We start from the raw sequence: 26,382 nt of genomic DNA, 5'->3' as shown, positions 1-26,382 counted from the left end.
TCTCTCTCTCTGTCTCTCTCGATTTATCTCTCTCTGTCTCTCTCTCTCAATTCAATTTCACTTCAATTCAAGGGGCTTTATTGGCATGGGAAACACATGTTAACATTGCCAAGGTAAGTGAAGTAGATAATATACAAAAGTGAAATTAACAATAAAAATGAACAGAAAACAATACACTCATTGAAGTTTCCCAAGAATAAAGACATTACAAATGTCATATTATTAGACATTTAACTTCAGATTATAGTAGGGTGAGGCCAGGTTCTGCAGACTGTTCTTGTGCCCTCGCCAATTCGTTGATATATATGGTGAAGAGGGTGAGGCTTAAGCTGCATCCCTGTCTCACCCCACGGCCCTGTGGGAAGAAATTTGTATTTTTTGCCTATTTCAAATCAAAGTTTATTTGTCACGTGCGCCGAATACAACAGGTGTAGATCTTACAGTGAAATGCTTACTTACAGGCTCTAACCAATAATTCAAAAAAGATATTAGGTGAACAATAGGTAAGTAAAGAAATAAAACAACAGTAAAAAGACAGGCTATGTACAGTAGCGAGGTTGCATACAGACACCAGTTAGTCAGACTGATTGAGGTAGTATGTACATGTAGATATGGTTAAAGTGACTATGCATATATGATGAACAGAGAGTAGCAATAGCGCAAAAGAGGGGTTGGTGGGTGGCGGGACACAATGCAGATAGCCCGGTTAGCTAATGTGCGGGAGCACTGGTTGGTCGGCCAAATTGAGGTACAATGTACTTTTAAAAAAAAACTTTATTTAACTAGGTAAGTCAGTTAACCTGTTGCGACGAGCAATCCCGTATCCGGGAGCGTAATTATAGCCTCAAGCTCATTACCATAACGCAATGTTAACTATTCATGAAAATCGCAAATTAAATGAAATAAATATATTGGCTCACAAGCTTAGCCTTTTGTTAACAACACTGTCATCTCAGATTTTCAAAAAATGCTTTTCAACCATAGCTACACAAGCATTTGTGTAAGAGTATTGATAACTAGCATAGCATTAAGCCTAGCATTCAGCAGGCAACATTTTTACAAAAACAAGAAAAGCATTCAAATAAAATAATTTATCTTTGAAGAACTTCGGATGTTTTCAATGAGGAGACTCTCAGTTAGATAGCAAATGTTCAGTTTTTCCAAAAATATTATTTGTGTAGGAGAAATCGCTCCGTTTTGTTCATCACGTTTGGCTGAGAAAACCCCCCGAAAATTCAGTCATTACAACGCAAACTTTTTTCCAAATTAACTCCATAATTTCGACAGAAACATGTCAAACGTTGTTTAGAAACAATCCTTAAGGTGTTTTTCACATATCTATTCGATGATAAATCACTTGTGGCAGTTTGGTTTCTCCTCTGTTCAAAATGGAAAAATGCACGCACCTGGAGATTACGAAATAGTTTCGACGGAGGACACCGAGAGGACACCTGGTAAATGTAGTCTCTTATGGTCAATTGCCTACAAATACGTCACAATGCTGCAAACACCTTGGGGAAACGACAGAAAGTGTAGGCTTTCTCCTTGCGCATTCACAGCCATATAAGGAGACATTGGAACACAGCGCCTCAAAAATCTGGCTCACTTCCTGTATGAAATTTCATCTTGGTTTCGCCTGTAGCATTAGTTCTGTGGCACTCACAGACAATATCTTTGCAGTTTTGGAAACGTCAGAGTGTTTTCGTTCCAAAGCTGTCAATTAACTTTGACATTATTAGTCGAGCATCTTTTCGTGACAAAATATTGTTGTTTAAAACGGGAACGTTTTTCATCCAAAAACGAAATACTGCCCCCAGAGGTTCAAGAGGTTAAGAACACATTCTTATTTTCAATGACGGCCTAGGAATAGTGGGTTAACTGCCTGTTCAGGGGCAGAACGACAGATTTGTACCATGTCAGATACCCTCGTTGTTAGACTATGCATATATGATAAACAGAGAGTAGCAGCAGCATAAAAGAGGGGTTGGGGGGGCACACAATGCAAATAGTCCAGGTAGCCATTTGATTACCTGTTCAGGAGTCTTATGGCTTGGGGGTAAAAACTGTTGAGAATCCATTTTATCCTAGACGTGGCATTCCGGTACCGCTTGCCATGCGGTTGTAGAGAGAACAGTCTACGACTGGGGGTGGCTGGGATCTTTGACAATTTTTATGGATGGCAGGCAGCTTAGCCCCAGTGATGTACTGGGCTGTACGCACTACCCTCTGTAGTGCCTTGCGGTCAGAGGCCGAGCAATTGCCGTACCAGGCAGTGATGCAACCAGTCAGGATGCTCTCGATGTTGCAGCTGTAGAACCTTTTGAGGATCTTTATTTATTTTAATTTTTTTTTTCACCTTTATTTAACCAGGTAGGCTAGTTGAGAACAAGTTCTCATTTGCAACTGCGACCTGGACAAGATAAAGCATAGCAGTGTGAACAGACAACACAGAGTTACACATGGAGTAAACAATTATCTTTTTAGTTTCCTGGGGGGGGGATAGGTTTTGTTGTGCCCTCTTCACGACTGTCTTGGTGTGTTTGGACCATTCCAGTTTGTTGTTGATGTGGACACCAAGGAACATGAAGCTCTCAACCTGCTCCACTACAGCCCCGTTGATGAGAATGGGGGCGTGCTCGGTCCTCCATTTCCTGTAGTCCACAATAATTCCCTTAGTCTTGGTTACGTTGAGGGATAGGTTGTTATTCTGGCACCACCCGGCCAGGTCTCGTTGTTGTCGGTGATCAGGCCTACCTACCACTGTTGTATCTTCTGCAAACTTAATGATAGTGTTGGACTCGTGCCTATTTTAACCGCACACTTGTTTGTGTACATGGATTTTATAATGTTGTATGTTTTTGCCCCAACACCACTTTCCATTAATTTGTTTAGCAGACCCTCATGCCAAATTGTCTTCACTGAGGAAATATATGAGTCTGCTGTTAATGATAATGCATAGGATTGTCCCAAGTTTGCTGTCTCTCTCTCTCTGTCTCTCTCGGTTTGTCTCTCTCTGTCCCTCTCTCTCTCAGTTTATTTCTCTCTCTCTCTCTGTCTCTCTCTCGGTTTGTCTCTCACTGTCTCTCTCTGTCTGTCTCAGTTTGTCTCTCTCTCTCTCTGTCTCTCTCTCCTGTCTCGATTTATCTCTCTCTCTCTCTGTCTCTCTCTCCTGTCTCGATGTATCTCTCTCTGTCTATCGCTCTCTCTCAGTTTATCTCTCGCTGTCTCTCTCTCTCTGTCTCTCTCTCTCTGTCTCTCTCGGTTTGTCTCTCTCTGTCCCTCTCTCTCTCAGTTTATCTCTCGCTGTCTCTCTCTCCCTGTCTCTCTTGGTTTGTCTCTCTCTGTCTCTTTCTGTCTCTCTCCATTTATCTCGGTTTATCTGTCTGTCTCTCGTTCGCTCTATATCTATATCACACCCACTCTCTCGTTCGCACACACCCACACATACAAAAGTACAATGTCACACAATGTCACAGCACACACGTGCACAATGCCATATGAACAACTGAGCAGAGCTGCTCTTTTTGAGGACAGACACAGTGGAGTAGAGGTCTACTCTTCCAACAATGAACCATCACCATGCCAACCACATTGCTGTTCTCTGTGCCAGCTTTTGCCTTGGCACGGCCCCTATGTTAGAAGTGGATAATTCAAGGGCATTAAAAGCGCTGGGGCTTCCAATTCAAAGTGTGTGTGCGTGTATGTGTTTTGTGTGTGTTTTTGTGTTCCAATTCAGCGCTCCTAATGCCAAGATCCTCTCTCTCCACAGTTCTGCCCTAGAAATGAATCTGCTCTGTTTGCAGCCTCCTTCCCTTTCCTCTATAGTAAATAGCACATTATAAAAAGCACTGACCAGTTGAGGCTGGTGGGAGGAAGACGGACTCATTGTAATGGCTGGAATGGAATGAATGGAAGGGAGTCAAACATGTGTTTTCCGGTATCTTTGATGTGTATGATACCGTTCCGTTTAGTCCATTCCAGCCACTACAATGAGTCCGTCTTCCTGTACCTCCTCCCACCAGCCTCCACTGGCACTGACCCTATGTGGGGTGTAAACGTTTGTAATGCAGTGTTTTCTTTCAGCTTCAATCTGGGATTCGTTTTTCAGGAAAATCACAGAATGTCCCTTGAGGAATGGAAATAACCTTGGCGATCTAAACATAACCCAAACTGTGATAGCTAGACAAGAGAATGACTACCTAGTTTACTGATGAATTGGTATCAGCCATGTTCACGTTTTAACTCATTATAATGAAGACTAATGCAGGAATGTGTTTTGTCGTGTTACTTACCAGTGGCTAATACACACACGTTAGCTAATGCTAAATGTCTTCCCTGTCTCTTAGACTTCCAGTGCTACTCGAAGGAGGGACAGTGATGTACAACATGAGGACAATCTCTGAAGTATCCTACCCAAGAGGCATAGCCCTACTCAACCTGGCCTAAAGAATATAACAGTACCACCACAACCCATGCGTTCCCTTTGGGAGGAAGTATTCACCAATCACTAGGTGGGAACTGCACTAAAGAGCAATAGAGGGACCATGTAATACTTGACCTTCTTTGAGGGACATTTTAGCCACCATGTTAGAACTAGTCTAAAGCATTCCAGAGGGCCACTCCAAGATCTGCCCCTTCATCAGCTCTGAGAGATCACTCAGACACTCCCAGGATGAGCCTACACTGAGAGAGATCGGAACTCCATGGCTTTCTTCACTAAATACCATCACACTTCCCACAAAGGACATGGAGGAGAGCTCCATCTTATACTTGGAGTATAGGGAATTAGTGGACTCCATCTTAGACCTGGAGCATAGGGAATAGTGGGCTCCATCTTAGACCTGGAGTATAGGGAATAGTGGGTTCCATCTTAGACCTGGAGTATAGGGAATAGTGGGCTCCATCTTAGACCTGGAGTATAGGGAATAGTGGGCTCCATCTTAGGCCTGGTGTATAGGGAATAGTGGGTTCCATCTTAGACCTGGAGTATAGGGAATAGTGGGCTCCATCTTAGGCCTGGTGTATAGGGAATAGTGGAATCCATCTTAGACTTGGAGTATAGGGAATAGTGGGCTCCATCTTAGACCTGGAGTTTAGGGAATAGTGGGCTCCATCTTAGACCTGGAGTATAGGGAATAGTGGGCTGCATCTTAGACTTGGAGTATAGGGAATAGTGGGCTCCATCTTAGACCTGGAGTTTAGGGAATAGTGGGCTCCATCTTAGACCTGGAGTATAGGGAATAGTGGGCTGCATCTTAGACCTGGAGTATAGGGAATAGTGGGCTCCATCTTCGACTTGGAGTATAGGGAATAGTGGGCTCCGTTTTAGACTTGGAGTAGGGGACAGTGGGTAGGGTGCAGTGAGGTAGGTGGGCCAGTCCATAGGAGGTTGGGGGTGTGTGATAACCATCCTGGATTAGGGGACAGGGGAGTAGTCCATAGGCGGTATAGGGATAGTGTGCTCCATCCTAGACCTGCAGAAGGAAGATAGTGTGCTCCATCCTAGACCTGCAGAAGGAAGATAGTGTGCTCCATCCTAGACCTTGAGTCGGAAGATAGTGTGCTCCATCCTAGACCTGGAGTAGGAAGATAGTGTGCTCCATCCTAGACCTGGAGTAGGAAGATAGTGTGCTCCATCCTAGACCTGGAGTAGGAAGATAGTGTGCTCCATCCTAGACCTGGAGTAGGGGGATAGGAGACCATAGGAGGTAGGAGAGGAGTGATAACCCCATGGTGGATCTGCTGTGAGGAGGACTGAGGACAGGAAGGACCCGGGAGGATGTCATCAGCCGGAGGAGAGTCAGCCAGCTCGGAGCTCCAAGCAGGTGTCAAAACCAGCACTCTGAGACGGGAGTCCAGGAGGACTAAAGGTAAACATTCTAGATACAAACACAGAACTACGTAGATGTAATATATGCTATGCAAACGCCCCCCACTCATGTGAACACACAACTACAGTTATTCTATTTGATACAATTCTAACCCATCATCACAACAAACTGGAACATACACAGGGTACTGTACGTGCGTTACATGTTTCACCAACCCACACAAAGTACACCGTATTCTCACAGAATACACACCACATCCCAATCACACACACACACATTTCTAGACGAAATGAAAAGATAGACGCTTGTATGTTTGCCAGCAACCAGAGACAAGCTTCTGTCTGTATTGCATTTTTTTCTTCCATTGCTTGAGCACATTTGTCCAAACGGAATTCGCCTTTTCAAAACAATGTACACCTTGCCCCAAACTGAAACACGTTGGTCAAAATGCATTAAGACTCTGAAAACATTAAATACATGACACACATTAACTACCTCCATCAAAACATGCAACTTGTTATCTAATGAAAAGTGATTTCAATTCATTGTTACACAATGGCCCAATAAATATTAACTACAGCTATTAATATACCCTAACATGGTTAACCCCCTTTTATATGTCTGGGCCATTTGTTGATAATATAATTATAGCACCATAAAAGGCAAGTAAACATATTATCACAGCATGGGCTGTTTTGTTTTTTTCCTATTTTGTTTTATTTTTTACCAAAGATAACCAATGCAGAAAGGATTTCACTCAAGAGCATGAATATCCAGAGAAACCTTCAGTCAGCCTTCAGTCACAGAGAAGACAGAGACAAAGAGAGACAGAGGGAGAGAGACAGCCAGAGATGGAGATGGGAGAGAGCGAGAAGAGAGAGAGAGAGAGACAGAGACAGAAATAGACAGAGAGAGAATGTGAGAGAGAGAAAGAGAGACAGAGGAAGGAAGAGAGATAGAGACAGAGTGACAGACAGAGAGAGGGAGAGAGAGAAAGAGAGACAGAGGAAGGAAGAGAGATAGAGACAGAGTGACAGACAGAGAGAGGGAGAGAGAGAAAGAGAGACAGAGGAAGGAAGAGAGATAGAGACAGAGTGACAGACAGAGAGAGGGAGAGAGAGAAAGAGAGACAGAGGAAGGAAGAGAGATAGAGACAGAGTGACAGACAGAGAGAGGGAGAGAGAGAAAGAGAGACAGAGGAAGGAAGAGAGATAGAGACAGAGTGACAGACAGAGAGAGGGAGAGAGAGACAGAGTGACAGACAGAGAGAGGGAGAGAGAGAAAGAGAGACAGAGGAAGGAAGAGAGATAGAGACAGAGTGACAGACAGAGCGAGGGAGAGAGAGAAAGAGAGACAGAGGAAGGAAGAGAGATAGAGACAGAGTGACAGACAGAGAGAGGGAGAGAGAGAAAGAGAGACAGAGGAAGGAAGAGAGATAGAGACAGAGTGACAGACAGAGAGAGGGAGAGAGAGAAAGAGATACATAGAAGAAGGGAGAGAGACAGAAAAAGAGAGATAGAGACACAGCGACAGACACAGAGAAAGAGAGAGCCAGCCAGAGAGAGACAGAAGAGAGAGAGAGAGAAATAGACCGAGGGAGAATGTGAGACAGAGAGAAACATAGAGGAAGGGAGAGAGACAGAGAAAGAGAGATAGAGACAGAGCGGCAGACACAGAGAGGGGGAGAGAGAGACAGCCAGAGAGAGCGAGACAGCGACAGACAGAAAGAGAGAGAGAGACAGACAGACAGACAGACAGACAGACAGACAGACAGACAGACAGACAGACAGACAGAGAGAGAGAGAGAGAGAGAGAGAGAGAGAGAGAGAGAGAGAGAGAGAGAGAGAGAGAGAGAGAGAGAGAGAGAGAGAGAGAGAAATCGGTAATACAGACATTGTCATCCTGCAAAAAACCTGGTATAGAGGAGACTGACCCACTGGTTGCCCTCTAGGTTACAGAGAGCTGGTAGTCCCATCCACCAAACTACCAGGTGTGAAACAGGGAAGGGACTCAGGGGGTATGATAATTTGGTATAGAGCAGACCTAACTCACGCCATTAAATTAATCAAAACAGGAACATTTTACATTTGGCTAGAAATTCAAAAGGAAATTATCTTAACAGAGAAAAATGTCCTCCTGTGTGCTACCTATATCCCCCCACTAGAATCCCCATACTTTAACGAAGACAGCTTCTCCATCCTGGAGGGGGAAATAAATTATTTCCAGGCCCAGGGACATGTGCCAGTCTGTGGCGACCTAAATGCCAGAACCGGACAGGAACCTGACACCCTCAGCACACAGGGGGACAAAAACCTGCCTGCAGGTGACAGCATTCCCTCCCACATATGCCCCCCTAGGCACAACTATAACAACATAACCAGAAAAAACGGGTCACAACTCCTGCAGCTCTGTCGCACGCTGGGTATGTACATAGTCAATGGTAGGCTTCGAGGGGACTCCTATGGTAGGTGCACCTATAGCTCATCTCTTGGTAGTAGTACTGTAGACTACTTTATCACTGACCTCAACCCAGAGTCTCTCAGAGCGTTCACAGTCAGCCCACTGACACCCCTATCGGACCACAGCAAAATCACAGTCTACTTGAACAGAGCAATACTCAATTATGAGGCATCAAAGCCAAAGGAACTGAGTAACATTAAGACATGCTATAGATGGAAGGAATGCAGTTTGGAAACCTACCAAAAAACAATTAGGCAACAACAAATTCAATCCCTTCGAGATAATTTCCTGGACAAAAGGTTTCATTGTAATAGTGAAGGTGTAAACTTGGCAGTAGAAAATCTTAACAGTATATTTGACCTCTCAGCTTCCCTATCAAATCTACAAATCTTAAATAGAAAACTGAAGAAGAAATGAACTGAAGAAGAAATGAACAACAATGACAAATGGTTTGATGAAGAATGCAAAAATCTAAGAAAGAAATTGAGAAACCTGTCCAACCAAAAACATAGAGACTCGGAGTCTACGTCTTCACTATGGTGAATCACTAAAACAATACAGAAATACACTACGGAAAAAGAAGGAATAGCACGTCAGAAGTCAGCTCAATGTAATTGAAGAATCCATAGACTCCAACCACTTCTGGGAAAATTGGAAAACACTAAACAAACAACAACACGAATAATTATCTATCCAAAATGGAGATGTATGGGTAAACCACTCCTCCAATCTTTTTGGCTCTATAACAAAGAATAAAGAGCAAAAACATATACATGATCAAATAAAAATCTTAGAATTTGAAGTCTTAAAGACTACCAGAACCCACTGGATTCTCCAATTACCTTGTATGAGTTACAGGACAAAAATAAAAACTCTCCAACCCAAAAAGGCCTGTGGTGTTGATGGTATCCTTAATGAAATTATCAAATATACAGACAACAAATTCCAATTGGCTATACTAAAACTCTTTAACGTCATCCTTAGCTCTGGCATCTTCCCCAATATTTGGAAACAAGGACTGATCACCCCAATCCACAAAAGTGGAGACAAATTTGACCCGAATAACTACCGTGGAATATGCATCAACAGTAACCTTGGGGAAGTCCTCTGCATTATCATTAACAGCAGACTCGTACATTTTCTCAATGAAAACAATGTACTGAGCAAATGTCAAATTGGCGTTTTACCAAATTACTGTAGACCAGACCACGTATTCACCCCGCACACCCTAATTGACCACCAAACAAAACAAAACAAAGGCAACGTCTTCTCATGCTTTGTTGATTTCAAAAAGGCCTTCGACTCAATTTGGCATGTGGGTCTGCTATACAAATTGATGGAAAGTGGTGTTGTGGGTAAAACATACGACATTATAATATCCATGTACACAAACAACAAGTGTGCTGTTAAACTAGGCAAAAAACACACACATTTCTTCACACAGGGTCGTGGGGTGAAACAGGGATGCAGCTTAAGCCACACCCTCTTCAACATATATATCAATGAATTGGCTCAAAAAAGGTCCAGTCGCCAGGACCACAAATACAAATTCCATCTAGACACTGTTGCCCTAGAGCACACAAAAAACTATACATACCTTGGCCTAAACATCAGCGCCACAGGTAACTTCCACAAAGCTGTGAACGATCTGAGAGACAAGGCAAGAAGGGCATTCTATGCCATCAAAAGGAACATACATTTCAACATACCAATTAGGATCTGGCTAAAAATACTTGAATCAGTCATAGAGCCCATTGCCCTTTATGGTTGTGATGTCTGGGGTCCACTCACCAACCAATACTTCACAAAATGGGACAAACACCAAATTGAGACTCTGCATGCAGAATTCTGCAAAAATATCCTCTGTGTACAACGTAGAACACCAAATAATGCATGCAGAGCAGAATTAGGCCGATACCCACTAATGATCAAAATCCCGAAAATAGCTGTTAAATTCTATAACCACCTAAAAGGAAGCGATTCCCAAACCTTCCATAACAAAGCCATCACCTACAGAGAGATTAACCTGGAGAAGAGTCCCCTAAGCAAGCTGGTCATGGGGCTCTGTTCACAAACACAAACACACCCTACAGAGCCAAGGACAGCAGCACAATTAGACCCAACCAAATCATGAGAAAACAAAAAGATAACTACTTGACACATTGGAAAGAATTAACAAAAAAATATTTGGCCCTAAACAGAGAGTACACAGTGGCAGAATACCTGACCACTGTGACTGACCCAAACTTAAGGAAAGCTTTGACTATGTACAGACTTAGTGAGCATAGCCTTGCTATTGAGAAAGGCCACCGTAGACAGACATGGCTCTCAAGTGCTCACTGTCCACACTTTCTAACCTCCTGCCCAATGTATGACCATATTAGAGAGACATATTTCCCTCAGATTACACAGATCCACAAAGAATTCAAAAACAAATCCAATTTTGATAAACTCCCATATCTGTATGTGTAATGTTTACTGTTAATTTGTATTGTTTATTTTACTTTTGTATATTATCTACCTCACTTGCTTTGGCAATGTTAACACATGTTTCCCATGCCAATAACGCCCGGGAGAGAGAGAGAGACAGACAGACAGACAGACGGAGAGGGGGAGAGGGGGAGAGAAAGAGAGACAGCCAGATGGAGCGAGACAGCGACAGACACACAGAAAGAGAGAGAAAGAGAGAGAGAGAGAGAGAGAGAGAGAGAGAGAGAGAGAGAGAGAGAGAGAGAGAGAGAGAGAGAGAGAGAGAGAGAGAGAGAGAGAGAGAGAGAGAGAGAGAGAGAGAGAGAGAGAGAGAGAGAGAGAGAGACGGATGGAGAGAAAGAGAGACAGCCAGAGGGAGCGAGACAGCGACAGACACAGCGAGAGCCAGAAAGAGAGAGAGAGAGGGCCAGAAAGAGAGAGAGAGAGACAGAAAGAGAGAGAGAGACAGACAGACGGACAGACGGACGGACGGAGAGGGGGAGAGAAAGAGAGACAGCCACAGGGAGCGAGGCAGCGACAGACACAGCGAGATAGAGAGAGAGAGAGAGAGAGAGAGAGAGAGAGAGAGAGAGAGAGAGAGAGAGAGAGAGAGAGAGAGAGAGAGAGAGAGAGCACGACTCCAGAGCTGTGCTGCTCCACCCAGGGATTCATCCAGATGCAGCAGATCTAGAGCAGCTATTGGCTGGAGCCTGGGGGCTGGTAGTGTCATGAATTAGGTGTCATGGACGGAGGAACGCACACCCTGTCGCTTTGATCAACAGCATAAGTGATGTAATAGGACAAGGCAGCCTCGGAAAAATCACAGTGAGATTGAAATGGGATTGAATTGGCTGAGAGGGAGAGTAAAGAGAGAGTAGAGGGAGAGAAGGAGTGAGAGAGAGCAAATGAGGCACAGAAGGAGAGAAAGAAAGTAAGAGAAATGGCTCATGCTTGTCTCTCTCTGTCCCTTCCTTTCTCTCTTTTCATCCCTCCCTCCCATCTCTGCGGCCATAAATAAAGCCACTCCGGCGTTACAGTAAATCTGGCTTCTCCTAGAACAGAGGCGTCAGCAGCAGGGTTCTGGGGCCAGGTCCTCTGTGGCCGTCTCACTGGCTCCGTCCGTCGGATCACACCAGATAAATGGCCGGGCTGGAGGATTTGAGTTAAGTGGATGAGGGGAGCGAGAAGGTCTATTACGCACGTGGCCATGCGATGCACAGGGCCATTGGCGGAGAGGCTATCAGCGTAGGCTTTAGCATGTTAATCAGCTGTGCTGCTGCAGGGCAGTTGTAGCTATCATTGGATAGGCCATTTAGATTCATAGAAATGCAAATGGTGTTAGCATGGAGATTGATACACACTGTCAGACAGCGCTGGGCTCAGAGAGGTGACTCACTGGGGTTGGGTGAGGGACCCTCTCAAGGTGTATTTGCAGGGCCTAGATGGATGGATGGATGGCAGAGTTTAAGACAAAGCCTGCGTTCGTTTGTCTAGGTGGTTATAGAGTAGGTTAATGTAAGTGTTTTCAGTGGCAATTTGGTTATTTCTTTCCTGCAATTTGGTTATTGCCTTCCTGTAATTTCTCCCAATGATTTTCGTTGTTAAAAAAATAAAAATAAATAAAGAATGAAAAGATGTACAAACTACGCACAATAGAGGGCAAATCCTTTTTGGCCTTTTAGATGTGAGCCTTTTTGTTTAAGGAATTTCAATCCCTGGTGTTCTCTATAGCCAGACCAGACATTAAACAAATCTAACCCTTACTGCAGTGTGCGTATGTGTTGAGATGGTAAAAGCAAGCCTCCCCTCTGCCCATCGGTAGCATCACTTCACTCAATCTCCATAGCAACAGTTTCTCACCAACTGTAATCTGTGCAACAACAACAACAACAAAAATGACTCACTTAAAAAAGAAAAAGCATAAATCTACAGTCAGTGACCTCTCATGTGTATTGACCTGGCAGGGTTGAAATGTCCTAGAAATTAAATACCATTATGGTCGCATGCATTTCAGCTCCGGTGTATCTTCTATTTCCAATCACAGTTGGGCAATGGTGCCACCTCAAACTCCCTCTACTCTAGTTAACCAATGTATCATCAGAAGTCTGACTATGCCATTGTCGGCTGCTCAGAGGTGTCATGCACTGACATTTTGTCAAATTCAATATACACCACATGTCCAAAAGTATGTGGACACCTGCTCGTCAAACACCTCATTCCAAAATCATGGGCATTAATATGGAGTTGGGCCCCCGTTAGCTGCTTAAAGAGCCTCCATTCTTCTGGGAAGATGTTGGAACATTGCTGCAAGGACTTGCTTCCATTCAGCCACTAGAGCATTAGGGAGGTCGGGCACTGATGTTGGTTGATTAGGCCTGGCTCGCAGTCGGTGTTCCAATTCATCCCAAAGGTGTTCGATGGGGTTGAGGTCAGGGCTCTGTGCAGGCCAGTCAAGTTCTTCCACACTGATCTCGACAAACCATTTCTGTATGGACCTCGCTTTGTGCACGGGTGCATTGTAATGCTGAAACAGGAAAGGGCCTTGTATGCCACTGTATGCTGTAGCGTTAAGATTTCTCTTCACTGGAACTTAGGGGCCTAGTCCAAACCATGAAAAACAGCCCCAGACCATTATTCCTCCACCAAACGTTACAGTTGGCACTATCATTGGGGCAGGTAGCATTCTCCTGGTATCCGCCAAACCCAGATTTGTCCTGTCAAGAATATCATCTATATTCTACATATTTATCTTGAAAGAGTATCAAATTTGGGGGCACATGATCATACTGTTGTAATCGTCTGTCATTTGCCCCCTGCTAAAGAGTCATTTGACCATGACTACCCAGCTAAAGCACATCGATACATTTGTGTAACTAATGTGATCAGTGTATCCACTGCATTGATGATGTGCAAAATGCCCCTTCGCTAACTCACTAATTGGTTTAGCGATTCATTCAAGAGGCACCCCACCGTCTCGTCTGCAGTGTGTTCACTGCTACACGGTGTAGACCCAGGCCACGTCTCCATTCTCCACCCTTCTCCAGAAGTGTGCACCTGCGCACTCCACCCTCGTGGATTTAAAAGCATCCGTGGAAGCATTGGCTGGGGGGAGTTTCCACCGTTGTTAAATCTATGAGAGAAAGTGTGCAAGTGGGAGAAGGGTGGAGAATCGGGACTCTGCCCTAATGTTGTATTCTAATTCCAAGTCTGTGTGCATTGGGTCAGGGAATGTGTTTATATAGTTTAGTAAACGTGTGTGTGTGTGTGTGTGTGTGTGTGTGTGTGTGTGTGTGTGTGTGTGTGTGTGTGTGTGTGTGTGTGTGTGTGTGTGTGTGTGTGTGTGTGTGTGTGTGTGTGTGTGTGTGTGTGTGTGTGTGTGTGTGTGTGTGTGTGTGTGTGTGTGTGTGTGAGACGTGTGTGTGTGTGTGAGACGTGTGTGAGTGACGTGTGTGTGACGTGTGTGTGATGAGGCTAGTGAATGTTACTTCATCCACACACACAGGGGATGGAAAGGAAGGGAAGGTAAAGGGAAGGGGTGGCAGATGGTGCAGCCAGACTTGCCCCAGTCTACTCTAGACAGGCCTTCACACCCAGCCTCAGAAGACTAGAAGCAGAGACATGACAGGAGAACATTCTGTAAGACTGTCTAAAGCTGAGTGAACAGACAGACCAAAAGACAGATGGATGGATGAATGGCTGCATGTATGGATGCATACATACATAGAAACATATTGTAGAAATGCACACATTCATATTGCACACGTATACATTCATATTATAAATAGACGCTGATGCATAGATACTGCAGATGGGTAACAGCCTCTGTAAAGTTCAAAGGTTACGCTTCCTTAGGTGCTGGGCTCCCGAACCAAAGTTCCTGTTGCCAACGTCTCGTATCTGGAGGGCCACTTATGACTCTCCATCTGGTGCCATCATGCCATCTGTCCTTTCCTCGTCCCCATTTAACTGAGGCGGGGCGGGGGGGCGCAGCCGCTATCTTCTCACGGCTAGCGAGTCCACTGACTCTACTTCCGAACTGGTATGGAGCAGGGCTAGCGGTAATCGTCCTCTCAGTAGGTTGAGGTATTTTCGTCTCAGGTGGGTACCTTGAGTGCTTTAGTCTGAATTGCTCCAGAAACCTATGTTTACAGTTTAACTATTACAAAAACAGGGTTCTGGCAGTGCCTGCTATACTTTCATGTGGCTAGCCTAGCAAGCTACTCTGCAAATTTTGACTCTGAAAACACAGAATAGGGCATAGGGACTTGCTCAACCTTTTTGTAAACTCTTCCAGGAAGCCAAGAGGGCGTGCTTCTTACCAAAGCTGTGAATATCACGCAATCATCCTCATTCCCTGCAGCGGTTGGTTCTCAAGTCTATTGTAGTGCGCTCACCGCGATGTGAACCCTGAGCATATACTGCAGGGGTTACCATGCCGTACCTAGAGACCCTGGCAATGCTAGCGTTTCCTATGCAGGGAGGGCTGCTTGGGGTTTTTGTGGATCTTTACATAAATCTACAAAATTTCTCGTCAAGTGTGATTACACAGTTGGCATAGAGTACAGTGTAAAGCAGCAATCTACTAAGGGGACACAGATGGGGGGGGGCTCAAATGAAACAGTACTGTAGTAGTACAATATATTTTGGTAAGACTTGATGATGGATGACATATGATATGATGCACTTTACGATGCTCTTTTATGATGCAGCATTCAGTATGTTAAAAGTGTATGACGGAATACATCAAGATGCACGCTATAATACCAATTCAACATGACCCGCAGTGTGGGTAAAAAAAAAGCCTGTGTTGTGTGGTTTCTCCCTTGTAGTTATAGATCGTGCATGCCAGCTGATAACGCACTAGACCGGTCTCCAACGCTCAGTGACTATATGAGCCTTATTTTCTAGGCCTATCCTCTAGCAGAGGAAACAAGAATTAGATGTGACGTTCACCTACTTGGAGAGTTTAATGACTTAAGCATCTTCAAGCCCGCTCCCCCCTTTAGAGAGTTGAGCCCTCATGAATTAGTGAGCGACTGTGCTTCACGGGAGGCCGCTGAGGGGGCGGCTCATATTCATGGCTGGAATGGAGTGGATGGGATTCTATCAATCACATGGGAACCCTGTGTTTGATGGGGTCGATACCATTCCATGAATTCCGTTCCAGGTATTACTATGAGCCGAGCCGTCTCCAAGATGACGAAAGGCTCTCCACCTTCATTCGCAGAGGCCATTTCATTTGACCTTTTTTCTCATCCTATTTTTATTTCTACTTCCCCAGGCAATATAAACACTGACATCCTATTTCACTGAAATATTCAGCGAGTGGAGGGGAAACTCATGACATTTCTGTAAGATATGGCATGTGGACGGCATCTGTTTTCAGCGGTGGAATGAGCTCGTTTTGGTGTAATATGGTCTGAGTGTGCAGCTAGACGTTTTTTGTTTGTTCGGGATAGTAAAGGCTGTCCTGCTTCTGTTGCACCGGCCGTAGCCACGCAACCCGTTTAAAATGCCCCGCTGACTGATGTGATGTACTGTATAGTCCCGTGACCTATAATAGTGAGGCGAAGCAGGGCCTGAAATAGTCTAAACTCTCCAAGGTGCCGTCGACCTTGATTTGAAATACCACTATCCCTGTGTGTGTGTGTGTGTGTGTGTGTGTGTGTGTGTGTGTGTGTGTGTGTGTGTGTGTGTGTGTGTGTGTGTGTGTGTGTGTGTGTGTGTGTGTGTGTGTGTGTGTGTGTGTCAGCAGCGACAGATGGTTAACACTGACAAACCACCTACAGGTTATGTAGAGACAGGTTACTCACAGACACAGACAAGTGGATGGTTTGGGCCGACATAATCAAAACGCGGAGGGGAAGACAAAATGAGAAACATTTCGGTGTGGAGCCGATGGTTAGGTGGGGGAGGATGATGACAGGAGAGACCGACAGAGAGACCGGACGTACACTACATGACCAAAAGTAAGTGGACACCTGCTCGTCGAACATCTCCTTCCAGGCCTCCCGGGTGGCGCAGTGGTTAAGGGCGCTGTACTGCAGCGCCAGCTGTGCCACCAGAGACTCTGGGTTCGCGCCCAGGCTCTGTCGTAACCGGCCGTGACCGGGAGGTCCGTGGGGGTGACGCACAATTGGCCTAGCATAGTCCGGGTTAGGGAGGGGTCAGCCGGTCGGGATATCCTTGTCTCATCGCGCACCAGCGACCTCTGTGGCGGACCGGGCGCAGTGCGAGCTAACCAGGTCGCCAGGTGTACGGTGTTTCCTCCGACACATTTGTGCGGCTGGCTTCCGGGTTGGATGCGCGCTGTGTTAAGAAGCAGTGCGGCTTTGTTGGGTTGTGTATCGGAGGACACATGACTTTCAACCTTCGTCTCCCGAACCCGTACGGGAGTTGTAGCGATGAGACAAGATAGTAGCAACTAACAATTGGATACCACGAAATTGGGGAGAAAAAGGGGTAAAATAAAAAATTTAAATAATAAAATAATAATGAAAAAAGAACATCTCATTCCAAAGTCATGGGCATTAATATGGAGTTGGTCCCCCCTTTGAAGCTACAACAGCCTCCACTCTTCTGCGAAGGCTTTACACCAGATGGAGTTGGGCCCCCGTTAGCTGCTTAAACAGCCTCCATTCTTCTGGGAAGATGTTGGAACATTGCTGAGGGGACTTGCTTCCATTCAGCCACAGGAGCATTAGTGAGGTTGGGCACTGATGTTGGGTGATTAGGCCTGGCTCGCAGTCTGCGTTCCAATTCATCCCAAAGGTGTTCTATGAGGTTGAGGTCAGGGCTCTGTGCATGTCAGTCAAGTTCTTCCACACCGATCTCGACAAACCATTTCTGTATGTACATTGGGGCATTGTCATGCTGAAGCAGGAAAGGGCCTTCCTCAAACTGTTGACACAAAGTTGGAAGCACAGAATTGTCTAGATTTGCCTTCACTGGAACTAAGAGGCCTAGCCCGAATCATGGAAAACAGCCCCAGACCATTATTCCTCCTCCACCAAACTTTGCAGTTGGTACTGTGCATTGGGCCAGGTAGCGGTGCCCTGGCATCCGCCAAACCCAGATTCGTCCGTTGGACTGCCAGATGGTGAAACGTGATTCATCACTCCGGAGAATGCATTTCCACTGCTCCAGAGTCCAATGGTAGCGAGCTTTACATCACTCCAGCCGACGCTTGGCATTGCGCATGGTGATCTTAGGCTTGTGTGTGGCTGCTCAGCCATGAAAACCCATTTCTTGGAAGCTCCCAATGAACAGTTCTTGTGCTGACTTTTCTTACAGAAACAGTTTGGAACTCGGTAGTGAGTGTTGCAACCAAGGACAGATGATTTTTATGCACTACGCGTTTCAGCACTACGCGGTCCCATTCTGTGAGCTTGTGTGGCCTACCACTTTATGGATGAGCCGTTGTTGCTCCAAGAGGTTTCCACTTCACAATAACAGAACTTACATTTGACTGGGACAGCTCTAACATGGCCGAAATTTGAGGAAATGACTTGTTGGAAAGGTGGCATCCTATGACGGTTCCGCATTGAAAGTCACTGAGCTCTTCAGTAAGGCCATTCTACTGACAATGTTTGTCTATGGAGATCGCATGGCTGTGTGCTCGATTGTATACACCTGTCAGCAACGGGTGTGGCTGAAATAGCCAAATCTACTAATTTCAAGGGGTGTCCACATATACATTTGTGTGTGTACCAAAAGAGCCTGTCGCAAGTCAGACAAAGATATTTCCTCCATCTCCCACACCTCACTCTCTGTCTCCCCCTCTGCCTCTCTCTTCCCTCTCTCCCTCCTCTTTTCCCATCCATCCATCACCCATAGAGGGCTTATGGGATTGTGGGCGTGCGCTGGACCGAGATGATTCCTCTCAATAGCAACCTTTCATGCTGTTTATCACCAGCCAAAAGCTCCCATGGGAACAGAGGGGAGGGGGGGTGCAGTGACCCCCTGCCCCCCGGAATGTCCTGCCGGGATAGGTGGTGCTGGATTGTTCAGTTGTCAAGTTGTTATCTGATGTGGTTTAGCCCTACAGTACAGTGGGCTATTTAGAATTTGGCATATTAGTCCTTAGATTTTATTTGTTTCTATTTCAAATGTATTTTTTTTCACTCAGTCAGAAAACAAGGAGGATCAAGACCCTCTTCATGGTATAAAAAGTCCTTTGTTGCTGTGGCATGTTGTTCAGGAGACCAGATTCTAAGAAGCCCCTGATGTGTTTCGGCGTCATAGCCTTCGTTAGGGAGACAGGATGATGAAAGATGATGCTCTAGTTTTCTCCTGAGACATTTGATATTAATATTCCATAAATATGTATTTTCCCCACCTACAGTACCCCTCTACCTTCGCATGCCCAGACATAGACACAGACACACACACCTCTGAGCTACTAAAATCAGTTGAACTGACATGTCCCTGCTACAGTACCTGTAATTTATCATTTCTCTCTCTTCTCCTCTCTCACTCGCTCTCCCTCTCTCTGTACCCCCCCTCTCTCTGTACCCATTCCCTCTCTCTCTCTCTGTGTCCTTCTCTCTCTCTCCTGCTGTACCCCCCTCTCTCTCTATACCCCCCCCCCCTCTCTCCCTCTCTCTCTGTACTGCCCCTCCCCCCTCTCTCTCGCCCTGTCCGTATCTCTCCCTCTCTCTGCAGGTCAGGACCGCAGTGAGGCGGGGCTGATTAAGCGTTTCCGTGGTGATGGCGTGCGCTACAAGGCCAAGCTGATTGGGATTGATGAGGTGACAGCGGCGCGTGGGGACAAGCTGTGCCAGGACTCCATGATGAAGCTCAAGGTGTGCGTGCGCACGCGTGAGCGTCTGATAACGAGGGCAGTGCCTTGAACTTAGGAGAGGGTGGTGGTATTCACGTCACAATACGTTGACAAAATACATTGAAACAGTGTTGATTCAACCAGTTTGTGCCCAGTTATATTACATCTCTTCTGGACGATTTAAACCATGCTGGAGACATAGTGGCATTCCCGCACAGCCAACAGGCAAATCCATTTCCTGCTCTGATCCTCTCAAATCAGATGTAGTGTGAGTTGCTCCACATGTCCAATAACACAACAAGCAGGAGTCTTGTAGATCCACGCTGTGACATTTGAACACTGACCTGCCTATGACTCCCATATCCAGCAGTCACTGCTAGTTACAGTCAATGCTCTTATGTCAATACAGGCATGCTGTTATCTAGACAGGCAGAGGAGGGGGGTGGAGGGATGGAATAGAGGAGGGGAAGGGGTCTCTATCGAACTGCCTCTCTAAGCTTGAGGACTTAATCCACCAAATGGAGAAGCCGATTGTCGATTGACGACAGCCATAGACTCCCCTCTCTCCACTATTCATTGGATCGCTCTTTGTTTCCCGCTCTGGAGAATGGGGAGGGAGAGAGTTTGATGGTTGATATTTTCAAAGCGTCTCTGTATTAAGGGCTGAGGCGCCGAGCTTATGCTGAGGTTGAAGAGAGGAGAGGGGCGGGGGGGGGATATAGTGTACTGGTAGTGTACAGGGTCGCTCGCTCAACCCTCCTCAACGTGACTGGGGTTCCAGGGTTGTCAGACGTGTTCAGCGTTCACAATGAGGTTCTGTCTTCTTTCTCTTCTCACACAGCTTCGTTACATGAAAGACATGTCAGGCGTGTGTTAGCGAGGGAGGGTCGTGCCTCGGTATAAGACTGAGGAACATGCAGGAAATGTTAATTGTTTCTGTAAGGGGGAAAAGCAGCTAAGATGCATGGGAACATCTACTTCAAAGGCTCTGTGGTTGTTCAGTCAGCAAGACGTGACGGAAGTGCCTCAGCGAGGTGTAGGTTATGGTCGGTCAGCAGAATATGTTCAGTCAGCACAACTCAAACTCGCTACATTGTAGTTTGGCGGCTTGTGTCACGAGGTGCAGGCAGCAGCAGCCTACTTAAGAAACCAGCCTCTCAAATACTAAACAATAAAAGACTGTGGTGAAAAAGAAAAACACTGAAGTGTTGAGAGAAGGAGGGTTCAAAAGGAGCAACATGAAAGAACGTTCTGTCCTATTGCACCTTATGTAACAGCTGCCATCCTCTTCCCTTCCCTCTTCCCCCTCTCCCTCTCCCCCCTGTCATATTTACCTGAGTAGTGAGTCGGAGGTACGCTGCTGTCTTTCGTGCTGAGCATATTCCCCTTCATCGCCCTGTGTCTCTTCCTCTCCTCCAGGGAATGGCTTCGTCAGCGCGCTCCAAAGGAGAGCACAAGCAGAGAGTCTTCCTGACCATCTCCTTCGGGGGGATCAAGATTTATGACGAGAGATCAGGGGTGAGTGAGTGATGGGGCTCCACTGCGTAGCCGCGCGGCCAGGCCTGCCCATCGGCTGAGCTGAGTTACGCAGCCAGGCCTCAGCCCCAGCGGCACTGAACCTTTATAGGACATTCAAGTTCAATCGCAGTCATGTAGAAAAAGGGCAGCCATCTTGTGCGCCTACCTGGCATATGGTGCAGTTGACATGCCAAACGAATACGACAAAAGCAGATAGATATAAACATTGTGTAGGGTGTCCAATCAAAAACGCATCTTTTGACCAATGGGTAAAAGAGATACTCCTCTAAGAAAACCAATCATCCAAATGGAGGCCAGAGGAAAGAAGTAGTAAAAAATCAGGAAAGTAGGCTACTGCCGTGGAACCCGTGGAATATTACATAAAACAATATGGAGGTAGGATTAATATCGATTTTGCGACATGACATGTAATGTTTTCATACTTTAGTATGCGCTTTTCCTATAAATGCGAAATTTGTGTTATTTAAAAAATAAAATAAAAATCTCACAAAAACAAGTGTAGCCTATGTCTGTGAAATGTCAACGGAGAGCTCAGCGTAGAACAAACTTTTTTACTTTGGAACCCTCTTACATTTAATTTGGCTCGTATCATGCTAGTTTAGATTTACTTTGGAACCCTCTTACATTTAATTTGGCTCGTATCATGCTAGTTTAGATTTTTGCAACCCGCGGAAACGACTTTGCATTGACCACCAAAACATGTACAATCCTCAAGTTGCTACGAGAAAGCGGCACTGCTCTGTCAACAGAGCCCAGTACTTATTATCGGATGTATTTTGTTACGAAATCTGACTTCTTGGATATAATGTTAATGACATGTTAGAGAAAGACCTCACTCAATGATTCAGAACATGAAGAATCATTATTTGTCTTGGTAAAATCTATTTTATAACATAAGGATGTGACATTTCATCACCAAGGAACTTTTTCACCCACTCAGAATGCTCTACATTATGGTAAAAATGTCATCAAGCCTTCTAATTGGCTAGGTGGAAATGTCGCAACATTGCTTCCACCCATGTAATCCTTAGATCTATTATCCTGTGTAGTGTCGTGTCTTTTGGACTATCATTAATGTGAAGACTGTTATATTATCAAATCAATTCTCTAGGTGTAATTATTATGTGATTCAACTATTCACTAACTATTCAATCTAAAACAAAAATCCAGAAAATCATATTGTATTTTTAAGTAATTAATTTTAATTTTATTGCATGACATAATTATTTGATACATCAGAAAAGCAGAACTTATTATTTGGTACAGAAACCTTTGTTTGCAATTACAGAGATCATACGTTTTCTGTAGTTCTTGACCAGGTTTGCACACACTGCAGCAGGGATTTTGGCCCACTCCTCCATACAGACATTCTCCAGATCTTTCAGGTTTCGGGGCTGTCGCTGGGCAATACGGACTTTCAGCTCCCTCCAAAGATTTTCTATTGGGTTCAGGTCTGGAGACTGGCTAGACCACTCCAGGACCTTGAGATGCTTCTTACGGAGCCACTCCTCAGTTGCCCTGGCTGTGTGTTTCGGGTCGTTGTCATGCTGGAAGACCCAGCAATGACCCATCTTCAATGCTCTTACTGAGGGAAGGAGGTTGTTGGCCAAGATCTTGCGATGCATGGCCCCATCCATCCTCCCCTCAATACGGTGCAGCCGTCCTGTCCCCTTTGCAGATAAGCATCCCCAAAGAATGATGTTTCCACCTCCATGCGTCACGGTTGGGATGGTGTTCTTGGGGTTGTACTCATCCTTTTTCGTCCTTCAAACACAGCGAGTGGAGTTTAGACCAAAAAGCTCTATTTTTGTCTCATGACCTTCTCCCATTCCTCCTCTGGATCATCCAGATGGTCATTACCAAACTTCAGACGGGCCTGGACATGCGCTGGCTTGAGCAGGGGGACCTTGCGTGCACTGCAGGATTTTAATCCATGATGGCGTAGTGTGTTACTAATGGTTTTCTTTGAGACTGTGGTCCCAGCTCTCTTCAGGTCATTGACCAGGTCCTGCCGTGTAGTTCTGGGCTGATCCCTCACCTTCCTCATGATCATTGATGCCCCACGAGTTGAGATCTTGCATGGAGTCCCAGACCGAGGGTGATTGACCGTCATCTTCCATTTTCTAATAATTGCGCCAACAGTTGTTGCTTTCTCACCAAGCTGCTTGCCTATTGTCCTGTAGCCCATCCCAGCCTTGTGCAGGTCTACAATTTATCCCAGATGTCCTTACACAGCTCTCTGGTCTTGGCCATTGTGGAGAGGTTGGAGTCTGTTTGATTGAGTGTGTGGACAGGTGTCTTTTATACAGGTAACGAGTTCAAACAGGTGCAGTTAATACAGGTAATGAGTGGAGAACAGGAGGGATTCTTTAAAAAAACTAACAGGTCTGTGAGAGCCGGAATTCTTACTGGTTGGTAGGTGATCAAATACGTATGTCATACACTAACATGCAAATGAATTACTTAAAAATCATACAATGTGATTTTCTGGATTTTTGTTTTAGATTCCGTCTCTCACAGTTGAAGTGTACCTATGATAACAATTACAGACCTCTACATGCTTTGTAAGTAGGAAAACCTGCAAAATTGTCAGTTTGTCAAATACTTGTTCTCCCCACTGTATATTCATATACGTTCCCCCACATTTGGATGTGACCCTGACGACTGGGAAATATATACATTCAGAGATACAGTTATGTTGTCCTACCGTCTTTAGTTACATCACAAATTATTAACAAATTCCACAGGATTGTTCTTTAAATACCCACGGACCATTCCAAATGTCTGAAATACAGAAATACTGTTTAATTATTCAACCTTTTGATGTTACCGTACTGCAACGCCTTTTTCTGTGGTAACAAAGGGATTTAAAGTTAATTTCTGAGAGTGAGAGAGAGAGTTTTCCTGCAGGTATTTATGACCATCATTAAACTGTGGAGAGAGAGTGAGAGAGGGGCGGGGGCTATGAAACCCCCCCTACCCCCCAAAGGGCACGTCATGACAGTAGATATAGTAACATCAGTGTCTAGGGAGTAGGGGCTAAGGGTCGAAGTGGAATGTAGAATGAGTATACTGCTTTGACTTAACCTGGGCCTGGCCTGCTGTATGATGGCTACTGTCGGATGATAAAGACCTGTCTGTTATAATGACAGTGTGTATATGAGTGATATGATATTATCCCCTTCCCCCTCATCACCTCCCCTGGGGGCCCAGAGACCTGCTGTCCCCCACACAACCCCCTCCCCCCCATTCATCACCACTATCCACTAGGCTAATTAGCCCACAGTTCCACCCCTAATCATCATCATTGCTAACTGCTAGCCTAATTGTCCCATAGCTCCACTTCAACTCTAATTAAAGGGAAAAAAATGCATTACGCAATACTGTATATAGACCCGTTTCACAAGACAACTCGTGGTTGGATATTTGATGACTTCCATTTTTATTTTCGTTGGATAGTGGTGCCACCCGTTATTCGCCACAAGCCCTGTCATTTATCAACAACAACTAGATAATACCCCTCATCGAGCCCCGTAGTGTGTGTGTGTGTGTGTGTGTGTGTGTGTGTGTGTGTGTGTGTGTGTGTGTGTGTGTGTGTGTGTGTGTGTGTGTGTGTGTGTGTGTGTGTGTGTGTGTGTGTGTGTGTGTGTGTGTGTGTGTGTGTGTGTGTGTAAGCCCTACCCTCTGACGCTCATCACCACATGCGGCTTCTGTAATTTTGTTTGAGAATCATCGTCCCCCTAATACCCTTTCATTTTATAAACTGATTCCCCCAGCAGCACTTAATTTACCCAACAATCGTAATGGTAAAATACAGGGCTCTTTCAGCAGGACGAGGCGTTGCAGAACATTCGGATAGAAATGTGTCATGCAGACAAGACACTGTTTACTGTCAACTAGACTATAGAATATTGTCAGCTCTAGTATGTTCCATTTCTCTCTGCCACGTTCTTATCAGTGCACCCCACTGAATAAGCCCGGGTTTAATTTCTTAGTAGCTCATCCCCGTTGCTCAAAGCTTATCAACGCTGTTAGTGGAGCAGCAGGTGGGAGTAGATGAGTGACAGCCCAACTACTTTGAGCACGGGTGTGTGTGTGTGTGTGTGTGTGTGTGTGTGTGTGTGTGTGTGTGTGTGTGTGTGTGTGTGTGTGTGTGTGTGTGTGTGTGTGTGTGTGTGTGTGTGTGTGTGTGTGTGTGTGTGTGTGTGTGTGTGTGTGTGTGTCAGTTGTATTTTTGAACCAGGTGTTCAGGGCTGCCCACGCTCTGTTGACGATGCATCTTTTTGCATATTGCACAATACACAACAATATCATTACCCCCAGGTTAGAGAAATCTTCCAAATAAGTGAAAAAGGGTTGTCTGATCTGTGCACATACACACGCACAAGCACGCATATACACACACGGACACCCACACCCTAATCGGCCGTTGTTCAAGCAGTAAATGCGTTGGGCCTCGTATCCCACTGAGACATGTGGGAGCTGGAAATGAGGAGAAAAAGGGAAGAATGGCATAAGTGGTAGTTATTCTTGTCAAGACTATTCCCTGTCAACAGTTAGACAAAGAAAGACTAATGCATTTACATTTGCTTTCCCTCATTCTCTGCTGCGGTGAATCTGGAGCACAATATTGCCGTAGTATTATAGAATTAGTAAGAAGCTGTAGCCTACTTACCGTGAACTCCGAGTTCACTCCTTCATTTTGAAACAAAACATTCTTTAAGAATTCATGAAATTCATTAGAAATGTATAGAGTCGAGCCAGGAGTTTTCATAGACAGGTCACATGTCTGAAAAAACTCCCAGATCTAACTAATCTATCAAATCAGGACCTTAACCCTACAGTATCCAACATGGGTCTCCAAGCCCCCTCCATTTTGTATGGTCCATTTCCTCGTCCTGACCTGTCACTTCCTCTTCCCTGTTTCACAGGTCTACTACATCACTTCCTAACTCCAACTTATGTCACTTCCTCCCTGTGTGTTCAGGTTCTGCTGCATCACCACTCGGTGCATGAGATCTCCTATATCGCCAAGGATACCCGGGACCACCGGGCCTTCGGCTACGTCTGCGGGAAGGAGGGACACCACCGGTTCGTGGCCATCAAGTCCGGCCAGTCGGTGAGTCCAGGACCTGAGATCCTAATGAGGTGTAGTAGTCAGAAAGAGCGTTACAGCCAAAGTTACAATCACTCAACACGTTTCAAATGCAACACATAGTGTTGCAACAAGGGAGCAACCGTTTGTAACACAGTTGAAAGATTGTCCAATAGGAAGGACTCTGCTTTTATCCTTTTAGATAT

The 26,382-nt window shown here is 45.3% G+C and overlaps 1 protein-coding gene across 1 annotated transcript in view; it reads left to right on the top strand.

Annotated features, from left to right (window-relative positions):
• Nucleotides 1-5,400: 5,400 nt before the first annotated feature.
• Nucleotides 5,401-26,382, top strand: part of c8b (complement component 8, beta polypeptide) — a 39,376-nt gene continuing 18,394 nt past the window's right edge. Inside the window, exons 1-4 of the mRNA XM_052464265.1 lie at nucleotides 5,401-5,870; nucleotides 19,425-19,564; nucleotides 20,962-21,060; nucleotides 26,069-26,200. Of these exons, the coding sequence (XP_052320225.1) occupies nucleotides 5,780-5,870; nucleotides 19,425-19,564; nucleotides 20,962-21,060; nucleotides 26,069-26,200 (462 nt within the window). The 5' untranslated portion in view covers nucleotides 5,401-5,779. The remainder of the gene's footprint in view (nucleotides 5,871-19,424; nucleotides 19,565-20,961; nucleotides 21,061-26,068; nucleotides 26,201-26,382) is intronic.

This window comes from Oncorhynchus keta, chromosome 15 (assembly GCF_023373465.1).
Source record: "Oncorhynchus keta strain PuntledgeMale-10-30-2019 chromosome 15, Oket_V2, whole genome shotgun sequence".
Taxonomy (NCBI): domain Eukaryota; kingdom Metazoa; phylum Chordata; class Actinopteri; order Salmoniformes; family Salmonidae; genus Oncorhynchus; species Oncorhynchus keta.
Note: the sequence above shows the minus strand (reverse complement) of the source record. Positions and strands in the feature narration are given on the sequence as shown.